Genomic DNA, 18165 nt, shown 5'->3' with positions numbered 1-18165 from the left:
GGATCGTTTTTTATTTATACATAGAGGAGCTTCTTCAAAAGCTTAAGTCATTGCGGTTTTATGCTACTGAGGTGGCTAAGGCAATTTTGAATATTAATGATTTCGAGAAATCAAAAAAAGGAGTATAATTTAAACGCCTACCATTTGGCGTCCATCATGTTACCCAATTTAATGCATAAAAGTCCTTTCTTCATTTTAAAAGAATGAAAACTCAAGTACTTGTTTTCTTTATTCTACTCTTTCCAGTGTACGGTCAGCAGAAAGCGTCTAGAGCGAACTATGGCTTGTACTCCAACTTTTACGATTTCCCTAATTATGGCAAGTTTTTATAATTGCTCAAAGACTTAGCACTACTGACCCTTTTGTAGATGTTTCCACGACTGCACAAGGATACAATGTCAACGCAGCAGATTTCGTCCAAACTATTGCAGGAGTACACTTGTCTCTGCATGCAATTGGGAATTCGAGCTTATACGGTAATCTAATTCGAGATTTAATTGTTGACGTTAGTTTTGAAACAAACGAAAGGGTTCATGTCAAAGTATGAAAAATACAAGATATATCATTCAATTTTTTACAACATGTTATTATTAGATATACGATAGTGAGAAAAAACAAGTGGCTGTCCCGGATTCACCTCTGGGTTTGGTACGACCTGCCAAACAGAATGGAGGGGGTCAAAGAAGAGGCAACAATAATAATTATCAATTTACTTATAAAGAAACCCCATTTAGTTTTCAAATCAAGCGTAAGAGAGATGGTGCTACTTTATTTGATACAGCCGGCCTACCGTTTGTTTTTGAAGATCAGTACTTGGAAGTATCAACCCACTTGCCAATCAATGGTACAAACATATACGGTTTCGGTGAAGCTTTGGCGCCATTTAAGCGTACTCGTAACGTAACTACCCTGTTTGCAAGAGACTCACACGATGTATATCAAAATATGTACGGTTCCCACACATTTTATATGGATATTCGTAAAGGAGATGGTGCAGCGCATGGTACATTTCTTTTAAATGCGCATGGTATGGATATAATCAATACAGAGGAGCGTATTACCTACAAGGCTATAGGTGGTATACTAGATTTTTATTTTTTTGTGCCTCAGGATTCCAGACCTAATTCAGTGGTCCAAGCCTATACAACTTTGATTGGCAAGCCCACCATGCCTGCGCATTGGATGTTGGGTTACCAAAACTGCCGCTATAATTATACCAGTATCTCCCATGTAGAAGAGGTTGTACAAAAACACAAAGACAACCAAATTCCTCTTGAGGTTCAGTGGATTGACATTGATTATATGGATCAGAGAAAGGATTTCACCTTTGATCCTATCCAATTTCCTAGAGAAAAAATGATTGAATTTTCAAAATCTTTACATGACAATGGTCAGAAGCTTGTATTGATGGTAGACCCAGCCATTCCAGTAGATGCTATGTATGAGCCATATTTGACCGGCAAAGACATGGATGTGTTTGTAAAAAATGTTGATGGATCGGAATACATAGGGCAAGTGTGGCCTGGCTACACTACTTTTCCTGATTGGTGGCATCCCAATATCACAAAGTATTGGGAAAAAAAAATAATAGACTGGATGGACCTGCTTAAACTAGATGGCATATGGATCGATATGAATGAGCCATCTTCATTCTGTCTAGGATCTTGTGGGTCTCTCAATGATTCCGCAAAACCTAACATGGAGCCATGGTTCAATACAGAGGAGGAGCAATTGAGGTTACACATACTCCAAGAATCCGCTTTAGAGGTTATGGGACAACCTGCCGAAGAGGCAAGAAATTTGTTATATCCAAGATACGTCATTAATAACGGAGCTGGTAATTTATCAGAAAAGACTGTTGCGATGACAGCTCAACATTATGGGAACATTTCGCATTATGATGTTCACAACTTATATGGACATGCTGAAGGGTACATCACTAGACAGGTATTATTGCTTATGTAATGTGTCCACTTAAAATACAGAACTTAGACTCATAACTAGATACGTTCTACAATAGGCTTTGTTGGCATACAATTCTTCTACACGTCCATTTCTTTTAAGTCGCTCTACGTTTGCAGGTAGTGGAAGCTATATGGGACATTGGACAGGTGATATCCAATCAACATGGCAGGATATGAAGGGAACTATTGCAGATATCCTCAACTTTCAAATGTTTGGTATCAGTTTCTCGGGTGCAGATATCTGTGGCTTTGTAGGTGATGCAACTGAAGAACTGTGTACGCGTTGGATAGAATTGGGTGCATTATACCCCTTTTCTCGCATGCATAACAATGATAGGTCTACCGACCAAGAGCCATATATTTGGCAGAGCACAGCTGAAGCAAGTCGTATCGCGCTAAGGATTAGATACAGTTTGTTGCCTTACTTATATACCTTATTTGAAGAATCAAATCGAATGGGTACGGGTGTATGGAGACCTTTGTTTTTTGAATATCCGGAACACATTGATGTTTTTTCAAACAATGACGAGCAATTCTTAATCGGAACTGATATATTGGTATCGCCTGTCTTGGTTGAAAACGCAGTTACTGTGATTGCCCAATTTCCTCCAGGTGTATGGTACGATTGGTATGATTACAGTATTTTAAGAAATCGGTCTGAAGATAATTTTTCCGTTACACTGGATGCACCCTTAACACATATTCCAATACATATTCGGGGAGGAGCCATCATGATAACAAAATCGCCTAAGCTACTTGTCAAAGACACTTTTAGTACCCCTTACGACCTTATCATAGCATTAGATGAATACAAGCAAGCATTCGGAAGACTTTATATAGATGACGGATTCTCTATTAATCCTGAAAGAAAGTCAAATATAAATTTTATCTTTACGGGCAACACATTGACTGTGAATGGTCAATTTAATTATCATGGCGCGGAGAGTATTGGTAAAATTACTATATTGACTCAAGGAGACTTGCATTTTTTAAATGCAACAATCTACGGAAAAGAATTCTTAACGACAAGAATAAAAAACGTGCTTACAACAATGACAGATGGCACAATCTTTCTTGATCAAGGTTTTAGCATGAAGTTTAGTTGATGGTGTCATCCATATTCCTCGTGTAACACATGACATCATGTGAAGTATGCATTTTTTTCCCAAATTTTATATTTCCTGTTTATCTTCTTTTAAAATAAAAATGTCGTTCATAGTAACAAGAAAATTCATTCAGAGAATAGCAGTTCCTTCCACCAATAGCATGATGCACGCACGCTTCATGACGACGGCGCAACCACCACCCGTGTCTAAACCAAGACAATTTATGAAAAAATATGGTTATGTAGGTATTGGTGTTTACCTTGCTCTTGGCGTAGTCGATTTAGCGGCCACCATGGGCTTCATTACTTGGAAAGGTGCCAATCGTGTTCGAGAAGTTGAAGATTACGTGATTGGAAAAGCTAAAGGAGTGTTGGGAATGGAGCATACCCCACTTGATCCACAACAAGTGAACGAAAAGCCCTCCTTAACCTCTATATTCGTTATTGCATATGGCATTCATAAAACCCTTCTATTGCCTTTACGACTATCTTTGACTGCAGCCGTTACACCAGCAGTCGCAAAGAAGTTAAAAAGCTTGGGTTGGGTACAAAACAAAATTAATAAAAAGTAAAAAATGTTATTTTATTTTCTTGTCTCAAAGGGTAATATCATGACACAAAAACCAACTATAGCAAAACCAATTACGCTAATATATAGTGGTAGTGATGTGTTGATGGTTAGCAAAATACCAGTGATGATTGGGCTCATAATACCAGCAATTCTTCCTAATCCCGATGCCGTTCCTACTGCTGTTCCTCTCACACTAGTATCAAAGACCTCTGGTGTGTAACCGTAAATGACAGCGTATAATAATGTGGCTAAAAATGAGACGGATGATGATGATAAGACCATAGTGATGCGTGAGCTGATAATTGAAAATATAAACAATGACACTGCAGATCCAAATGCTGATATTGCCATCGTTCCTTTTCTTCCCAATCGAGTTTCGATTAAATAGGAAGCAATCTGATATGATAATTGCATATTTGTTAAACAAACAAGAGAATGGTAGTTGAAAAAAAAAAAAACCTGAAACTTACAACAGATCCTGGCACGCCTGCTAATGAGTAAATCATATAATCCCAATAAACTTGTTGACGTGTTGGTACAGCCTCTCCTTCGAAACCTAGTGTTTCAAGAAACTTTGGTAAAAACACATTGAACATTGTATACGCAATAGCTGTAAATGTCCAAATAGCCCAAATCAAGAGAGTCGTAACTCTCCATTTGGGACCAAGCAGTATTTTAATGGTTTTCGCTTGACTTTTGGGGTTGCTTAGCTCTACCGGATTTGATTGTCCAGGAGCTAGCATTTGATTCATTTCGTTTACATCATCCTCTCCATCACTGGGGTGCAATATCGGAGACTGCTTTGCCGGTAACTCGTGTCTACTGATATGTATATTACCTCCATTAATCTTTGCAATGTCCTGCAACACAATGATTGTTTCGTTGGCTCTATCTTGACTCATGAGAAACTTTGGTGTCTCTGGTAATTTCAGCCACAAAGATCTTAAAATCAACATGATGAAGGTGATGATAGCGACGGTGAACAGCATGATTCTCCAGCCGTTATTTTGTGTGCTTACATCACAGTCTAATTCATCTTCGGGGCAACTCCAGCCGGGTAGAATTAAGTATCCTAATATAGATGCTAATACTGCGCCGAATGAGAAAAACACAGACATAAATGTCAGTAAGTAATGATATTCCTTCGGTAAGAATTCGAGATATAGGGCGCCGTCTGTCGGCATATTTCCTCCCACACCAAATCCCAGGAAAAACAAGGTGAAACATAGGCTAGCAAAATCATATGTAAAACTGGAGAGTAAACCAAACACAGATGTGATTACAAGAGTCATTGTGTACGGCAGTTTTCGGCCCTTTGTGTCAGAATATGAGCCCCAGAAGAATGCACCTACAGTCATTCCGGCAAATAATGAACTTGAAAGTGTACCAATCCATCTATCAGGCACGTCATAATGATCTATATAGCCATTTAGTCACCATCACTTGGTAGAAAAAATTACCTTTTTTTCCTCACCTTGAACACGAGGCAATATAATTGCAATCGTCTAAACATAAATTAATAATCAAATCAGAGTCCTGCATTTATTCATATATTACCTGAAGCCACATCTAAATAATGTGTTAACAATTAACATTTTTCTTACTTTCTTTCTTTCTTACATTATCTGCTAACCATCCAAAACCACATAAAATCTAACATGGGTGTTAAACATATAAAACATCAAAAAGAGTTTGGTGATGGCCTTTTTAATTTTTACCAAGAGTTTTTTTTGGAATAAACCATACCCAACTTTTGTTAATAGACCGTCTAATATTTGGTCGGGGTCTTTCTCCTCCGAGGAATGGCCATTGCTGACAAGTTCTTCTTCTGTCGGTAAAGCCGTAAAGAGTGTGGTGTTAGAGGCCATGGTGGGTGGATATTATACAGCAACAACAATTAAAAAAGAAGCACAAGAAAGGAGCGATATGCACTAAACTAAAACACTCTTGTTAAGTCGTACTTAAGCTTAGGGAGTTTAAACCCAGCTTTTTTAATGGTCGACGGTCTTTGAAAACACTTTTTATGTGCTGCTTGTTTCTTCCTGTTAATAAATAGGAAAGATGATAGACGTGGGAATACGGACAAGCCAGTTGCTACTTTGGTTATTAGATTGTCAATTAATCCATAATTTGGAAATAGAGGCTTAAACGGATAGAAGATATCACATATATCTCTGAAAGTTAACTGCCCGTCTAGCCAAGTCTTCACAATATTAGCTTTACAGAAACTCTTTATTTAATGTCACAGTATTCGACATGCTGAAGTAGCTGTCTGTCATAGAAAGATAGAAAGGTAATTACGTTTGGAACATGAACAATGTGTAATGAGCTTTCAGCGAGAAGACTTTAAGCCAGCCAAAATCTCCCCTGATTTTAGGCTGTAATGAAAGTGAAGCTAAGCCACCAACGACAAGAATGCTCTTATTGGCTTATCCCCCTTTCTCGAGAAAATTTTTTGCCGTGTTAAGTCAAGTTGGATAAATCACAATAGTAGTGGGAAAGATGTCAGTTTTTTTTAGATAAGTGAGAGTTGCAAATGATTTTTATTTTGTATTAGATATAAGAATAAATCAAAAAATTTAAGCAATGGTAACCTCAACCTCCACTCCGGGTTCAATGGAGATAGAGGTGATTTGCTTAACAATCTCAGAGGGAGAGTGCAAATCGATCAAACGCTTGTGGATTCTCATCTCGAAGCGATCGAAGGTCTCGGAACCGTTACCACAAGGGGACTTACGGGTGGTGATACGGAGAACCTTGGTAGGGAGACGAACGGGACCCTTAACCTTGAGGTTCTTGTCCTTAGCACGTTGGATAAGATCGCTGGAAACCTTTTCGAGGTTCTTGACGTTGCGAGAAGTCAAAGTAATACGGATACGATGGATCCTATAAGAGAGAAAAACTGTTAACTTCTCTTACTCTCTATATCCCATTATTCTCTTTAAACATACTTGGCCTCAACTTGTTCCTCCAATCCGGGCTTGGCAGCAGACTTAGCCTAATAGATTCAACATCGTTACTATATTATTCTAACTTTATTATATTTTTTGCCTTGTACGTACAGCGATAGCAGACATTTTTAGTATAAATGAAAAAGAAAGAAACTCTCAACTGAAGCCTGCAAATTTTTTTTTGACCAGCCATCAATTAACAAAGTCACGCAAAAAATAGAAAATTTATTTTTGATGGGGGGGACGGACTTCTGTCGTTGACACTGGGATTGAAACAAAAAAAGCTGCCTTTCCTCCTCCCTTTTTTCCTTCACATCTACCTTCATCATCTCGTGCAATGACAGCAACCGACATGAACGAACGCATATTGGTCTCAGCACCTGGAAAAGTTATTCTTTTTGGCGAGCATTCTGTAGTATACCAAAAAGTAAACTCATAATAATAAAAATGACTACCAACACAACTCTAAACCAAAGCATATTAGACAGCAGTAGCTGCATCACTAGGCTTAAAATCATATCTTTTCCTCGAGAGACGTCAAGATAATATCATTGAATTAGTATTACCTGATGTAAATGTCGATAAAACTTGGGAATTACATCAATTCCCCTTGAGAAGTGTAGATTTTCCTGATTCAGGTAATTCTTTAAAAGAAATAAAGGCGTGTAACATCGTACCTAAAACTTTACTTTTTTTAGATACCCGTCATCCCACTGACATGCCAACCGAGCTCAAATCTCGCCTGGACGAACTAACCGAAATTGAACAAGACACAAGTCAACGTCAAGCGGTTTTAGCATTCTTATACCTTTTAATCATGATGGAGCAAAAGTCTGCTACTCCTTTAACTCATGGTTTCACGCTCTGTGTTCGTTCTTTCCTCCCCGTCGGTGCTGGGTTAGGGAGTTCTGCTAGTTACTCCGTCGCCGTAGCAACCGCCCTCTTGATCCTCTTTAAGGAAATTCCTTCGGATTTCACCAAGTCTGCACAATCAGAACAACACTTGGAGAAGATCAATACCTATGCATTTAAAGCAGAACAGGTGCTTCATGGTAACCCAAGTGGCGTCGATAATGCCATTGCTACTTATGGCGGCGCCAAGAGCTTTATGCGTGGTCAAGGCTTTGCCACGTTAGAAGGATTTCAATCATTACGCTTATTGTTGACAAATACAAAGGTCCCCAGATCCACAAACGCCCTTGTTGCTGGTGTAGGCGAGAAAAGAAAAAATTACCCTTTAATTATTGAACCCATGTTGGATTCTATGAATGCTATTGCCTTACACTGCTGTGACGCTTTTAAAAAGTCTCAAGACAAGGAGACCTTAATGGACGAATTAGAGGATTTGGTAAGCTTGAATCATTGTTTATTAGAGGGTCTTGGTGTGAGCCATCCTAGTTTAGAAAAAATTAGAATGATCACTGCTGAGTCTGGCTTGAAAACCAAATTGACGGGTGCTGGTGGTGGAGGTTGCGCCGTGACATTTATTCGTGATGGTAAGTGAGGAAAAACGCAATGAAAAAAGCCGTGTTAACTTTTTTTTTCTACAAAAAAGATGTGCCTCAAACCTTAATTGATCAAGTCATGTTACAGTTACAAGGAGAAGGATTTGACTGCTATGAAACCTCAGTGGGTGGTGCCGGTAGTGGTGCTGTTACGCTTACAAAGGGAGAGACAAAGAATTGGCTTCTCCAAGCCAGCCGTGATACCTTGGAGCACTATTTTTAATAATAAAGTTAGAAGAAATACCATTTTTCTTTATTGTTCTTGTACATCTTCTTATTGTCACAAAACCAGCAGCTATAACTTTATCAGTATCAAAGAAAATATATCCAAGTTCGAGATCGCTTGTTAGTAAGTCGGTCCATGTTTATTCTTGGAGAAGGAGCGGCAAATTTTTAAAGAATTAGGTTTGAATGGCAGGAGAGCAACGGACGGATGTTAAAAATACGGTAGGGAAATTCAGTGCACCGAAACTATTTATGCATATTAATGAGTGTTTAAAGATGTAAGTCTTTGCAATAGGAAATCGACACCGATAAGTTTAAAAAGACTCATTTAGTCTAAATTTGGGTATCTAGACTCTCACCAATTGATTTGTTTGTTTCGTGTTAAAAGTCATTTAAGATAATAATCAACAATGTACCCCGCCATTTTTTTACCGTTGATACATTGCATAAATTCGCGATTTTCATAAAACCAGGCTTGGTGTACGATATGCATGCGAGGTGCAGCAAAATGCATCAAAAATGCAATTCAATTTAAAATAAGGGCCACAACACGCTTAAACAACAATAAAATTTCATTTGATGTGATGATGGGGAATAACAATAGATAATAATAATAAGAGATATAATACATAATACATAATGGGGATAAATGAGGGTGTGAAAATAATTGGTATAAAAAAAAAAAGAAGTGGGTAAAAATTAAGCAAAAGTAACATCGGAAGGTTTGACAAATATGCCTTTATTTGGCAAAGTAGTGAAATACCTTTTCCCGTCAATAGATCCATCGCTTGTGCCAACTATAGAGGTGAAAAAAAAACTTATTAATTCTCTATTTACCAAATAGAATATGTTATTTTTACCGCTTCTGTCTAACTCGACACCAAGAAATAGGTCATGGTTCGACGAAATTGTGTTTTTAGAATTGTCAGGTGATGATGTGAGTTTTCCCACATAAGAAATGGTACCAACCGTAAATACAGGTCTGTTTGATATTTGAACCCGCTGTCCGACCTTAAAGTGAAGAGTGGGTTGACCAAACACAATAGTACATAAACGGGAACGTAGCTTGATATTCCAAGGTGGAGCCGTAGATTTCTTTTTACTATCGGTATGATTGGAAGAGGTGGTAGACGGTGGTCTTTGGTGTTTCATATTATTACCGGGTTTGCTCCCATTTCTTTTTGAGTCATCATCCAGCAAGGTGCTGAGAGGTACCACAAGATCTATATTGACATAATAGAAAAGTCATTAACCACCACATGATGGTTTCAATCAGCTTATTTTTGTTACCTATTGCAAGCTGCTCAATCACGCTTTTGTCAATTGTATCCATTTCTTTAATCGGCTTTAAATGTGCGCCAATATAGCGAACGGTTTTATCTTTGGCCTTTTTCAGAATAGCCTTGACAGGCGGGGTTCGTTGAACAATATCTCTGCACATTAAATTACGCACAATGCCCTTGTACAGTAAACACGCATTGATTTCGTTCATTTGATCTCCCAGCACACAGGATAAAAGATAGTCCAGAAATTCAAAGGAGTAAGTAACACCGTCAACACAGGAGAGTAACTTTGGGTATTTGGTACAGTAAAAATCAAAATGATCGGCCAATAGCTTGGAGCCGGCTTGTTGTATTCTTTTTTGGGTGTGCACCAAAGGCGACCAATCACTATGAAGTACCCGATCCTTTGCTAAGAAGCAACCGTGTAGTGTTTCAATAGCATTGTTTTTATTGACGTGTTCTAGTAAGCAATCTTGTAAATAACCGTGTAAAGACTCCATCTCGGGGCTCTGAGAGAATAAGGAAGCCAATGCGGTGCTACACCAAAATGTGGGCAGAGTCTTTTCGGGGTCATTAATCAAAAGTCGTAAGATAGAATGGGTTAGTTTGCTTAAGCGTGGGTCATTTTGTTGATTTGGACCGGTAAAGTACAATAATTGTGGAATCAGTAATGTACAACTGTGACAGTAGCATATAAGACCATGTGTTAGCTTCATGATGCTTTGGTGGATGGCTGAACACAAATCATCCATGCCGAGATAGTCCGCTGCCATGTACATGGACTGTAGTTGGTCTAGTATTTCTAGGTTCCGATCGTCGGATTCAGCAAAACTGGTTGTTTGTATTGATTTGGTGTACATGAAATAAAGTACGTCATCCAGTACTGAAGAGCTGAAGATACCACGAGGTAAAAATACGATAGATGCCTCTGTTTCTTGAAATTGGTTATTAAAAATATTTTCAAAATAGTTGGAAGATGAAATCAAGACATTTTTATGACATGACCATCTTGTCTTTTCAGGCACAGCTGCAGTCAATTGGATGGATGAGTTTAATGAAGAGGATCTGGATGATATACTCGTACTTGTGCTTTCAGACGGGGCTGCTAAAGCAAGTATAACATTTGGTTGACCCTCTATTAAATCACAAAAAGAATTTTCTCGCATTTAAAAAAAGAAAAATTATATATAAAAAGAAATATGAAGAGAAAAGAGGAAAAAAAGAAGAGGAAAAAACGGATGTTGTTGTTACAAATTAATAAACTTTTTTTTTTATTTTTTTTATTATTTATATTTACTTTAGTGACTCTTGTTTCCTTTCGTATATAAATACCATGCGATTCCAGCCACGGTAATAACAGAGCCAAGCGCCACAATAGCACCTAATACATCATCGCCGGACTCAGAGTCTGATTTGGTCGATTTCTTACTATTAGAACGCTTCACCTTTCTCTTCTTCTTCTTTTTATCGGCAGAAGCTTGTTCTTGTTGCTTTTGTTCTTGCTCTTTAGTCATGTCCCAGTCAACGATCTCAACTCCTACAGGAGGTACTAAACTGCCAGTAGAATCCAATTTCTTTGCTCTTCCGAACCATTTGCCCGCCAACCAAAGATCGTGATCAACACCCATACCATTGGCATACAAAATACCGATATTGAAACAGGCTTGGGCATGACCAAGCATAGCAGCCTCCTTCCAATAACGAATAGCCAAATCAGCATCCACTTCGACGTGTGTGCAAGAACGCACTGTTTCTCCTTCAGGTTGTGATCCATACAAATAAATCAAACCGGTTTGGAAAGCAGAACTACAGAAATAACGTTCATCGTGTGTATGAGGAGGATGGCTACGTAATTGGTTTCTGGGCAAAATATCGCCTGAATCCAACAAGGAGAAATCGATATCGATGCGTGGTGCTGTGATGGTCATACAGCGGTTATAGTAATAAAGCGCACTTTGATAATCCTTTTCTACATCTGCTTCTTCCGATCCACTTCCATAGGTTGTACCAACAATATAACATGCGAGTGGGTCAGGCCCATTACTCAAGTTTGTTCCAGAATCTTGCTCTATGCAGTCAGCAGCTCTCTTGTACCACTCAAATGCCTTTTTACTGTCTTTTTCTGGAATCTTGGTGGCGGTTGAAGTTTCCTTATTTGTCTGTACCGAGTAGATTAAAGTGTCAATTTTCATGCTTTTTCTCTCCTTTTTCTTTTTTTCTTTAATATACCTCGTAAATAACAGCTGCTTTAATCATGGATTGTGTATGGCCTCTTTCTGCAGCAGAAGTGAACAATTCAAGTGCTTTCTACAAGCATACAAACAATTAGTACATATCTCTTCCCACCAATACATCATTTTTATAACTTACAATGAGGTTTCCCATACGAGATTCAAACCATTGAGCCAATAAATAACAAGAAGTGATATCCATGATCTCTGCTTTATGATGAGCACCTGCAACAGGCACAGCCCAATCCAGCTCCTCTTCCTTTTCCAAATGAATCGTCAAGATTCTGTACTTTGGTTTCTTCAAGTGAGGTGGTGTTGCGATAGAAGGAGGTGTATGAAGTAGAGTAGGCGAGTTGGGTTGAGAAATCATATCGTCTGCCTCGGACATGGGAGGGGAGGAAGAGGAAGGTGCACCGGTCAAAAGATCAGACATTTCAGACATACCAGTCGTATCGGCAGCAGCGGGTAAAATCATGGATGAATTAGGTGAGTGATTAGGTGATGACATGAAAGCATAAGAAGATGCAATTGAAAGACTGGGTGAGGCAGTAAGCGAAGAAAATGGTGACATACTGTTCTTTTCTAATTGCCAGAGTGAATCAAAGTGGTTTATTGGTTGGAATAATTTAGCCTAATAAACCTGTTAGTGGGTGGATTTATCTACTGGAAAAGCACAGTATACCTGGAACACAGGCTCTTCTCCTTTGAGACCTGCTTTGAGATATTGTCTTTCGATAGTGATATCTAAATCTTTGGCTTTGGCTGACTCAGGCACCAGAAATGAGATAGTCACTTGGTCGTTACTTTGACTCCATACATACGAGTTCGTTTGAAGTTGGTCGTCGTTTTCCATGTCTAGCCCCCGGTTTATCTGAAAAAAAAAAGAAAAATAGAGAAAGAAAAAGGGAGATACAACCGTCTGAAAAAAAAAGTCGTCGGGGGGATTTAATTCCCTTGTAGAGCCTAAAAGGTCTTAGGTGACTGCTTCATGTATCATCATGAGGTAGGTCGATTATGTTTACATGCATGGTTTATAATATAACAGTTGTAATATGCGGTCCTACTGATAAATAAAATCTCTCCGGGAAAACAACGTATATTATCATTGTAAAGCCTTCTTCTTTCTTTTTTTTGTATAAAAAGTTCTTCTGTTGATGTCATTTCTTTACAGCTTTCGTACGACATAAGCTCTATTCATACACCGACATTACCACATTTTTTTTTAATGAACTCACCAGGTCATTTTTCTCTCTTTTTTATTCTTCTTCATCTACATCTCGTGAATTAATGTCTGAATTCCATTCTTTAGCCAACCTCATTAAGCGCCTTGAGGTAGCCACTACGCGTTTAGAGGATTTAGCCATGTCCTCTTCTTCTGCTTCTGCAGTAGCCGCTTCAAGCACCTGTCCATCTCCACCCAAATCCGTTACTTCTAGTTCTTTAGAAACACCTGCTATTGTAGAAAAACACGACGCTGCTGTTAATGAGCACCTTGAAAAATTCTATGCTTTGTCTCAGGAATTAGGTGAACCTATTGCTTCTCAAGTAAGTCGACTCTCCCTTTTTTTAGCGGTATATATGCAAAACTAACGTTTCCCTTATTAAAGGCTCTTTTGGTGAAACAAGCAGTTCAAGCCGAAAGAGATATTGTATATATCTCTACATTAGCTCAAAAGCCTGATATGGGTTCTGCTACTTTCATGAAGTTATTAGAACCTATCCAAAAGGCTTTGGCTGGTATCGTCGAGATCAAGGATGCTAACCGTCCTAACCCTTTCTTTAACAATTTAAGTGTTGTTGCTGAGGGTATCCCCGCTTTGGGTTGGTTCACTTGTGTAAGTGTCAATTTGGGTATGTAGAATAATACATACTAATATACCTATCTAGGAACCCACACCCGTCCCTTTCATTCGCGACATGAAAGACTCCGCTCAATTCTATGGCAACCGTGTTGTCAAGGAATGGAAAGAAAAGTAAAGAAATTAAGCCCAGGTGTGTATGACAAAAATAAACTAATTAAACGTCTAATTTAATTAGGGAACCCAAGCACGTCGAATGGTCTAGAGCTTTCAGTGCCTTTATCGAAAGTTTAGCTGTTTTCGTCAAGGAAAACTATCCTACAGGTTTGACTTGGAATGCACAAGGTGAAAAGCCCGAATCATTCATTGGAAAGTCACCTTCTTCTGGTGCTTCAGCTTCTGGTGCACCTTCTGCACCACCTGCACCTGGCGCTGGTGGACCTCCCCCACCACCTCCACCCCCACCCCCACCCATGGTCATGGATGACTTGAAGCCCGCTCAACAAGCATCCGGTGCTTCCGCCGTCTTTGCCGAGATCAATAAGGGAACCAGTGTTACTGCCAACTTGCGTAAAGTTGATAAGAGTGAGATGACACATAAAAATCCCACACTTCGTGCTGGATCCATTGTGGCTGCCGCACCTGGATCACCTAAGCGCCAAGGACCACCTACACCCAACAAACCCGATAAATACACTTTAAAGAAGGCTGCCAAGACTTCTTTGGAGGCCAACAAATGGGTTGTTGAAAACCATGAGGGAAATCACAATGTGGTAATTGAAGAGACAGCAATCAACCAAGCTGTCTATATCTATAACTGTAAGAACTCGACAATTCGTATCAAGGGTAAGGTAAATGCGGTGACTATGGATTCTTGTATCAAGTGTGGTATTGCTGTGGATTCAACTGTGTCTACTGTGGATATTGTCAACAGTAAATCGTTTGCACTCCAAGTTTTCAAGGTTGTGCCTACCATCGCTGTAGATAAATGTGATAGTGGTGAGATTTATTTATCCAAGGAATGTTTGGGTGTTGAGATTCTATCTGCCAAGTCCACTTCATTGAACGTCTTGATGCCTGAAGATGTCGAGGCAGAAGACAGTGAATATAAGGAAGTGCCTGTACCTGAACAATTCAAGACTACTATTGTGAATGGCAAACTTGTCACTATCACCGTTGAACATGCAGGATAAACCCAAAATAAATAAATCCACCTTTTTCTTTTTAAACCTCAGTTTGCACACACTTTTTCTTTCTTGCAAAGATGAGTAAAGAAAGTATTTATAAAGTCTCTCCTCATTTAGAAACAAAGGCATTGTCCATCTTGAATGTGAAAAATCCTTTAGACTCACCCGACTTCGACCCCACACAATATTTAAATAAGTTATTTCCCAATGGTAATTTCGAAACGCACGAAAGGAGAACTGTATTTTAATTCTCATTCCTGCCCTGTAGAACAATCATTAGGCTCTGTGGAAGGCGTACTCGACAAACTCCAAGTAAAGATGACAGAGATGAACAAGGAAGCCGAGCGTTTGACGGACACCCAATTTAACAAAGCAGGTCAGGATGACAACAAAGACTTGGCTAAAGCCAAAGAAGCCATTCAGGTATAATATACCTCCTTTTTTTTTCTTCGTATAATGCACAATGTTGACCATCTCAACAACCAGGAACTATTCAAAAAAATTCAAGACATCAAATCAAAAGCAGCTCAATCGGAATCCATGGTTCAAGAAATTACTCACGATGTCAAATCTTTAGATTATGCAAAAAGGCACTTGACGCATTCAGTCACCGTCTTGAAAAGACTTCAAATGTTGGTCACTGCAGTAGATCAATTGGAAACAATGTCAAAAAACAAGCAATACAAAGAGAGTGCTCAATTACTGCAGGTAATTTGCAAATAATTGTGCTTAAAATGAAATATGAGGGACATTAACCTTTTTTGTTCTATCCTGCAGGCAGTTATCCAATTGATGCAACATTTTAAATCCTACAAAAGTGTACCACAAATTTCCCAATTATCAGATCGAATCACCGCTTTGAAGAAACATTTGGAGATATGCGTCTTACGAGAATTAGAAAATGGGTTCAATTTGGAAGGCGGGTTGGTTGGACAACCTTGGCTGTTACACGATGCATGTCTAGTAGCTTCGGTACTAGGGGACACTACAAAGTATGTATGGGAACAAGTCACCCCTTACATATACTATTGATTTTGACATTTATTTAACCTTTTTACAGAGAGAAGATAATCAAGCGCTATGTGGATCTCCAACTAGTTAATTATAGACAGATTTTTAGACCTTTGGAGGAAGTTTCGCAACTTGACAATATATCTCGTCGATATGCATTTTTAAAACGTATTTTAAAAACTTGTGATGACGAGCACGCCGATATTTTCCCTACCTCATGGGCTGTAAGTGGAAGGATCTGTGAAAAGTTCTGTGATTATACAAAGTAGGGGTTTATAAATTGTCTGTGATTATGTTTTGATCTTGATTGTTTTTATTCGATAGATCTGACTTGGATTTGGTCATGAAAAACAACGCACCCGACGTCAAAGATCTGTTGAAAGGCCTACAGTTGACGATTGAATTTGAAGCACAACTGACAAAGAGATACGAAAGATATGTAAGTGTATAAATCGAATAAAAAATATAACTCGTTTTAATCCTTAAGATCTATAGTATAAGGAAGACAATAAAAATGAACATATGTTCAACTTTGAAAAGAAAATTTCTGCCTCATTCCAGCCCTACCTTTACATTTATATTAATGCCGAGGATGCGTAAGCCTTTTTTCAAAACATAGCAATAGTACCAGAGTTTAACCAAAATGTAGAACAATATCATCCATGATTGATTCTTACATTGAGTCTGACATGAAGGCAGATGCAGAGGACGATGGTACCATGGCAGTACTCCCTTCAAGCACAGATCTATTTTATTTTTATAGAGAAACACTTGTCCAATGCTCCAAGTTTTCCACAGGAAAGGCCTTATTTGATCTTTGTCAGTTATTTGCTAAACATTTGGACTCATATTGTAACCAAATTATTTTGGGCGGTTTAGCAAGGTAAGAAAAAAAAAAATGAAACGATCGCGTCGAAAAGATAGATTAACCCTCTTCAATTTTTGCAGAAACGAAAAAAAGACTATCACCATCGAACATTTTAGGTTTGCAAGTTTGGCTTTGAATACCGCAGATTACTGCTGTATGACCACTTCTCAGTTAGAGGAAAAATTAAGGGAAAAGGTTGATGCCAATTATTCCGATAAGGTTGATTTAGAAGGTGTGAAAGAAGGCTTCATGAGGTATCATTACAATTAAAATACATTGTTATATATTAAGTGTTAAAACTTTGTAATAGAGCCATGTCTATTTGCATTGATGCCATTGTGAGGAGTTTAGAACAGGCTTTTGAGCCACAGTTGGCTCAGATGACAAAACTTCCTTGGGGATCTATGGATACTGTAGGTGATCAGTCTGATTATGTAAGTCAAATACTAGACATTATCAAACGCAATGCTACCGTGGTCAGCAGAATCATTGCCAATCGACGTTACTACCGTACTTTTAATGACAGATTTGCAGAGTAAGTACAGACATATCACAATCTACTATACATGAGCTAATGATTTTTAAACAGAATCTTTATATCTAAATACTTGACCCATATTTTCAAATGTAAACCTATATCAGAAATTGGTGCAGAGCAATTGTTACTTGATACACATTCTATCAAGACTTTACTAATGGATATGCCATCCATGGGATCACCCGATGGACCAACCACTATTCCTAATTCGTAAGCAATAACATCTGTATGCATATATATGTAAAAAGCAAAATTAACCAAACACACACACACTAGATATAGCCGCATTGTCAACAAGGGAATATCCAAAGTAGAAGCTATTCTAAAAACTGTTATGTCACCCACAGAGCCTTCAGAAGGGTACGTAGAAAACTACCTGTTGCTCATTGGCGATAAGCATGTAGGTAATTTTACACGCTTACTAGAGCTCAAGGGTATCAAGAAACCCGACCAAGGCGCCTTGTTAGACATGTTCCAACGTCGCATTTCCCAACATGATAACTTAGTTGACAATTCGAATTTACTGCCTGCTGAATCCACAGTAGCTTCAGGTGCAAATCCTACTGTGCTTCCGAGCTCCATCACCACATCCTTGTCAAGTATGGCATCAACTGCTGCTTCCAACTTCAATACCGTCAATTCGCCTTTCAGGCCCACGTCATCACCCACACAGTCATCACCGACTACAGAAGGTACGCGTGGCCGGTTGAATGAGAATTTTAGAAAGCTTGTCATGACCGGTATGGCTTTCCGCAAGGACTTACAGGAGCGAAGGGATAACCAATAGGTTTTTCTTGACTCCCGATATTCATTTCAACTGAAAGGACCTTTCAACAGTTTGAAAAAGGAACAAATTTATTCCAATGTCTTGCATTTTGCTTCGATTTTAATAGACTACAATACAAGGTGATTCTAATAATAAAGCTG

General features: G+C 38.6%; 10 protein-coding genes across 10 annotated transcripts; 6 read left to right on the top strand and 4 right to left on the bottom strand.

The window, feature by feature from the left end:
• Positions 1 to 55: 55 nt before the first annotated feature.
• On the top strand, positions 56 to 3157 carry EV154DRAFT_434024 (alpha glucosidase). Its single transcript, XM_051596756.1, has 5 exons — positions 56 to 75; positions 164 to 318; positions 369 to 541; positions 595 to 1947; positions 2021 to 3157. Exons 2-5 carry the CDS (start codon positions 204 to 206, stop codon positions 3068 to 3070), a joined length of 2691 nt encoding a protein of 896 aa, XP_051463518.1. The 5' UTR covers positions 56 to 75; positions 164 to 203; the 3' UTR covers positions 3071 to 3157.
• Positions 3158 to 3658, top strand: EV154DRAFT_490473 (uncharacterized protein). Its single transcript, XM_051599426.1, has one exon. The coding sequence runs from the start codon at positions 3171 to 3173 to the stop codon at positions 3639 to 3641; it is 471 nt and encodes a 156-aa protein (XP_051463517.1). The 5' UTR covers positions 3158 to 3170; the 3' UTR covers positions 3642 to 3658.
• On the bottom strand, positions 3647 to 5553 carry EV154DRAFT_116953 (major facilitator superfamily domain-containing protein). The gene is made up of 4 exons (XM_051593929.1): positions 5198 to 5553; positions 5115 to 5145; positions 4111 to 5057; positions 3647 to 4036 (listed from the first exon to the last, which is right to left on the bottom strand). The coding sequence occupies exons 1-4, from the start codon at positions 5207 to 5209 to the stop codon at positions 3653 to 3655; spliced, it is 1374 nt and encodes a 457-aa protein (XP_051463516.1). The 5' UTR covers positions 5210 to 5553; the 3' UTR covers positions 3647 to 3652.
• Positions 5554 to 6219: 666 nt separating this feature from the next.
• EV154DRAFT_546955 (40S ribosomal protein S20) lies at positions 6220 to 6759 on the bottom strand (the record flags this gene model as incomplete). The annotated part of the gene is made up of 3 exons (XM_051604722.1): positions 6703 to 6759; positions 6592 to 6638; positions 6220 to 6526 (listed from the first exon to the last, which is right to left on the bottom strand). The coding sequence occupies exons 1-3, from the start codon at positions 6715 to 6717 to the stop codon at positions 6220 to 6222; spliced, it is 369 nt and encodes a 122-aa protein (XP_051463515.1). The 5' UTR covers positions 6718 to 6759.
• Positions 6760 to 7309: 550 nt separating this feature from the next.
• On the top strand, positions 7310 to 8319 carry EV154DRAFT_535432 (GHMP kinase; the record flags this gene model as incomplete). The annotated part of the gene is made up of 2 exons (XM_051604073.1): positions 7310 to 8087; positions 8147 to 8319. 2 exons carry the CDS (start codon positions 7310 to 7312, stop codon positions 8317 to 8319), a joined length of 951 nt encoding a protein of 316 aa, XP_051463514.1.
• Positions 8320 to 8815: 496 nt separating this feature from the next.
• EV154DRAFT_490465 (uncharacterized protein) lies at positions 8816 to 10848 on the bottom strand. Its single transcript, XM_051599425.1, has 3 exons — positions 9612 to 10848; positions 9182 to 9544; positions 8816 to 9118 (listed from the first exon to the last, which is right to left on the bottom strand). Exons 1-3 carry the CDS (start codon positions 10768 to 10770, stop codon positions 9021 to 9023), a joined length of 1620 nt encoding a protein of 539 aa, XP_051463513.1. The 5' UTR covers positions 10771 to 10848; the 3' UTR covers positions 8816 to 9020.
• On the bottom strand, positions 10846 to 13074 carry EV154DRAFT_490464 (uncharacterized protein). Its single transcript, XM_051599424.1, has 4 exons — positions 12518 to 13074; positions 11975 to 12466; positions 11834 to 11911; positions 10846 to 11763 (listed from the first exon to the last, which is right to left on the bottom strand). Exons 1-4 carry the CDS (start codon positions 12686 to 12688, stop codon positions 10903 to 10905), a joined length of 1602 nt encoding a protein of 533 aa, XP_051463512.1. The 5' UTR covers positions 12689 to 13074; the 3' UTR covers positions 10846 to 10902.
• Positions 13075 to 14868, top strand: EV154DRAFT_490461 (adenylate cyclase associated N terminal-domain-containing protein). Its single transcript, XM_051599423.1, has 4 exons — positions 13075 to 13380; positions 13443 to 13670; positions 13723 to 13808; positions 13873 to 14868. Exons 1-4 carry the CDS (start codon positions 13123 to 13125, stop codon positions 14825 to 14827), a joined length of 1527 nt encoding a protein of 508 aa, XP_051463511.1. The 5' UTR covers positions 13075 to 13122; the 3' UTR covers positions 14828 to 14868.
• Positions 14869 to 15307: 439 nt separating this feature from the next.
• On the top strand, positions 15308 to 15954 carry EV154DRAFT_405333 (Vps53-like protein; the record flags this gene model as incomplete). Its single annotated transcript, XM_051595336.1, has 3 exons — positions 15308 to 15529; positions 15599 to 15817; positions 15886 to 15954. Coding segments are annotated over 3 exons (510 nt in total), but the record flags the coding sequence as incomplete, so codon positions are not given.
• A 400-nt stretch (positions 15955 to 16354) lies between these two features.
• EV154DRAFT_535429 (uncharacterized protein) lies at positions 16355 to 18025 on the top strand (the record flags this gene model as incomplete). The annotated part of the gene is made up of 6 exons (XM_051604072.1): positions 16355 to 16428; positions 16482 to 16715; positions 16817 to 16954; positions 17011 to 17235; positions 17290 to 17448; positions 17515 to 18025. The coding sequence occupies 6 exons, from the start codon at positions 16355 to 16357 to the stop codon at positions 18023 to 18025; spliced, it is 1341 nt and encodes a 446-aa protein (XP_051463509.1).
• Between the last annotated feature and the right edge of the window lie 140 nt (positions 18026 to 18165).

Source organism: Mucor mucedo, assembly GCF_025094135.1.
Source record: "Mucor mucedo strain NRRL 3635 chromosome Unknown EV154scaffold_2, whole genome shotgun sequence".
Classification (NCBI taxonomy): Eukaryota; Fungi; Mucoromycota; class Mucoromycetes; order Mucorales; family Mucoraceae; genus Mucor; species Mucor mucedo.
This window is presented reverse-complemented; position numbering and strand designations above follow the sequence as displayed.

Excerpts from the sequence above, each read along its gene's own strand:
- EV154DRAFT_434024 (XM_051596756.1), top strand. The coding sequence starts at position 204 with ATGAAAACTCAAGTACTTGTTTTCTTTATTCTACTCTTTCCAGTGTAC. Across the intron at positions 319-368 it reads TTACGATTTCCCTAATTATG|ATGTTTCCACGACTGCACAA; the intron begins GCAAGTTTTTAT and ends ACCCTTTTGTAG. Across the intron at positions 542-594 it reads ACGAAAGGGTTCATGTCAAA|ATATACGATAGTGAGAAAAA; the intron begins GTATGAAAAATA and ends TGTTATTATTAG.
- EV154DRAFT_490473 (XM_051599426.1), top strand. The coding sequence starts at position 3,171 with ATGTCGTTCATAGTAACAAGAAAATTCATTCAGAGAATAGCAGTTCCT.
- EV154DRAFT_116953 (XM_051593929.1), bottom strand. Across the intron at positions 5,058-5,114 it reads TATATTGCCTCGTGTTCAAG|ATCATTATGACGTGCCTGAT; the intron begins GTGAGGAAAAAA and ends ATGGCTATATAG. Across the intron at positions 4,037-4,110 it reads CAGGCGTGCCAGGATCTGTT|ATTGCTTCCTATTTAATCGA; the intron begins GTAAGTTTCAGG and ends TTATCATATCAG.
- EV154DRAFT_490465 (XM_051599425.1), bottom strand. The coding sequence starts at position 10,770 with ATGCGAGAAAATTCTTTTTGTGATTTAATAGAGGGTCAACCAAATGTT. Across the intron at positions 9,545-9,611 it reads GATTGAGCAGCTTGCAATAG|ATCTTGTGGTACCTCTCAGC; the intron begins GTAACAAAAATA and ends ATGTCAATATAG. Across the intron at positions 9,119-9,181 it reads TGTCGAGTTAGACAGAAGCG|TTGGCACAAGCGATGGATCT; the intron begins GTAAAAATAACA and ends TCACCTCTATAG.
- EV154DRAFT_490464 (XM_051599424.1), bottom strand. The coding sequence starts at position 12,688 with ATGGAAAACGACGACCAACTTCAAACGAACTCGTATGTATGGAGTCAA. Across the intron at positions 12,467-12,517 it reads GAGAAGAGCCTGTGTTCCAG|GCTAAATTATTCCAACCAAT; the intron begins GTATACTGTGCT and ends CAGGTTTATTAG. Across the intron at positions 11,912-11,974 it reads CTCGTATGGGAAACCTCATT|AAAGCACTTGAATTGTTCAC; the intron begins GTAAGTTATAAA and ends GTATGCTTGTAG.
- EV154DRAFT_490461 (XM_051599423.1), top strand. The coding sequence starts at position 13,123 with ATGTCTGAATTCCATTCTTTAGCCAACCTCATTAAGCGCCTTGAGGTA. Across the intron at positions 13,381-13,442 it reads GTGAACCTATTGCTTCTCAA|GCTCTTTTGGTGAAACAAGC; the intron begins GTAAGTCGACTC and ends CCCTTATTAAAG. Across the intron at positions 13,809-13,872 it reads GTCAAGGAATGGAAAGAAAA|GGAACCCAAGCACGTCGAAT; the intron begins GTAAAGAAATTA and ends TAATTTAATTAG.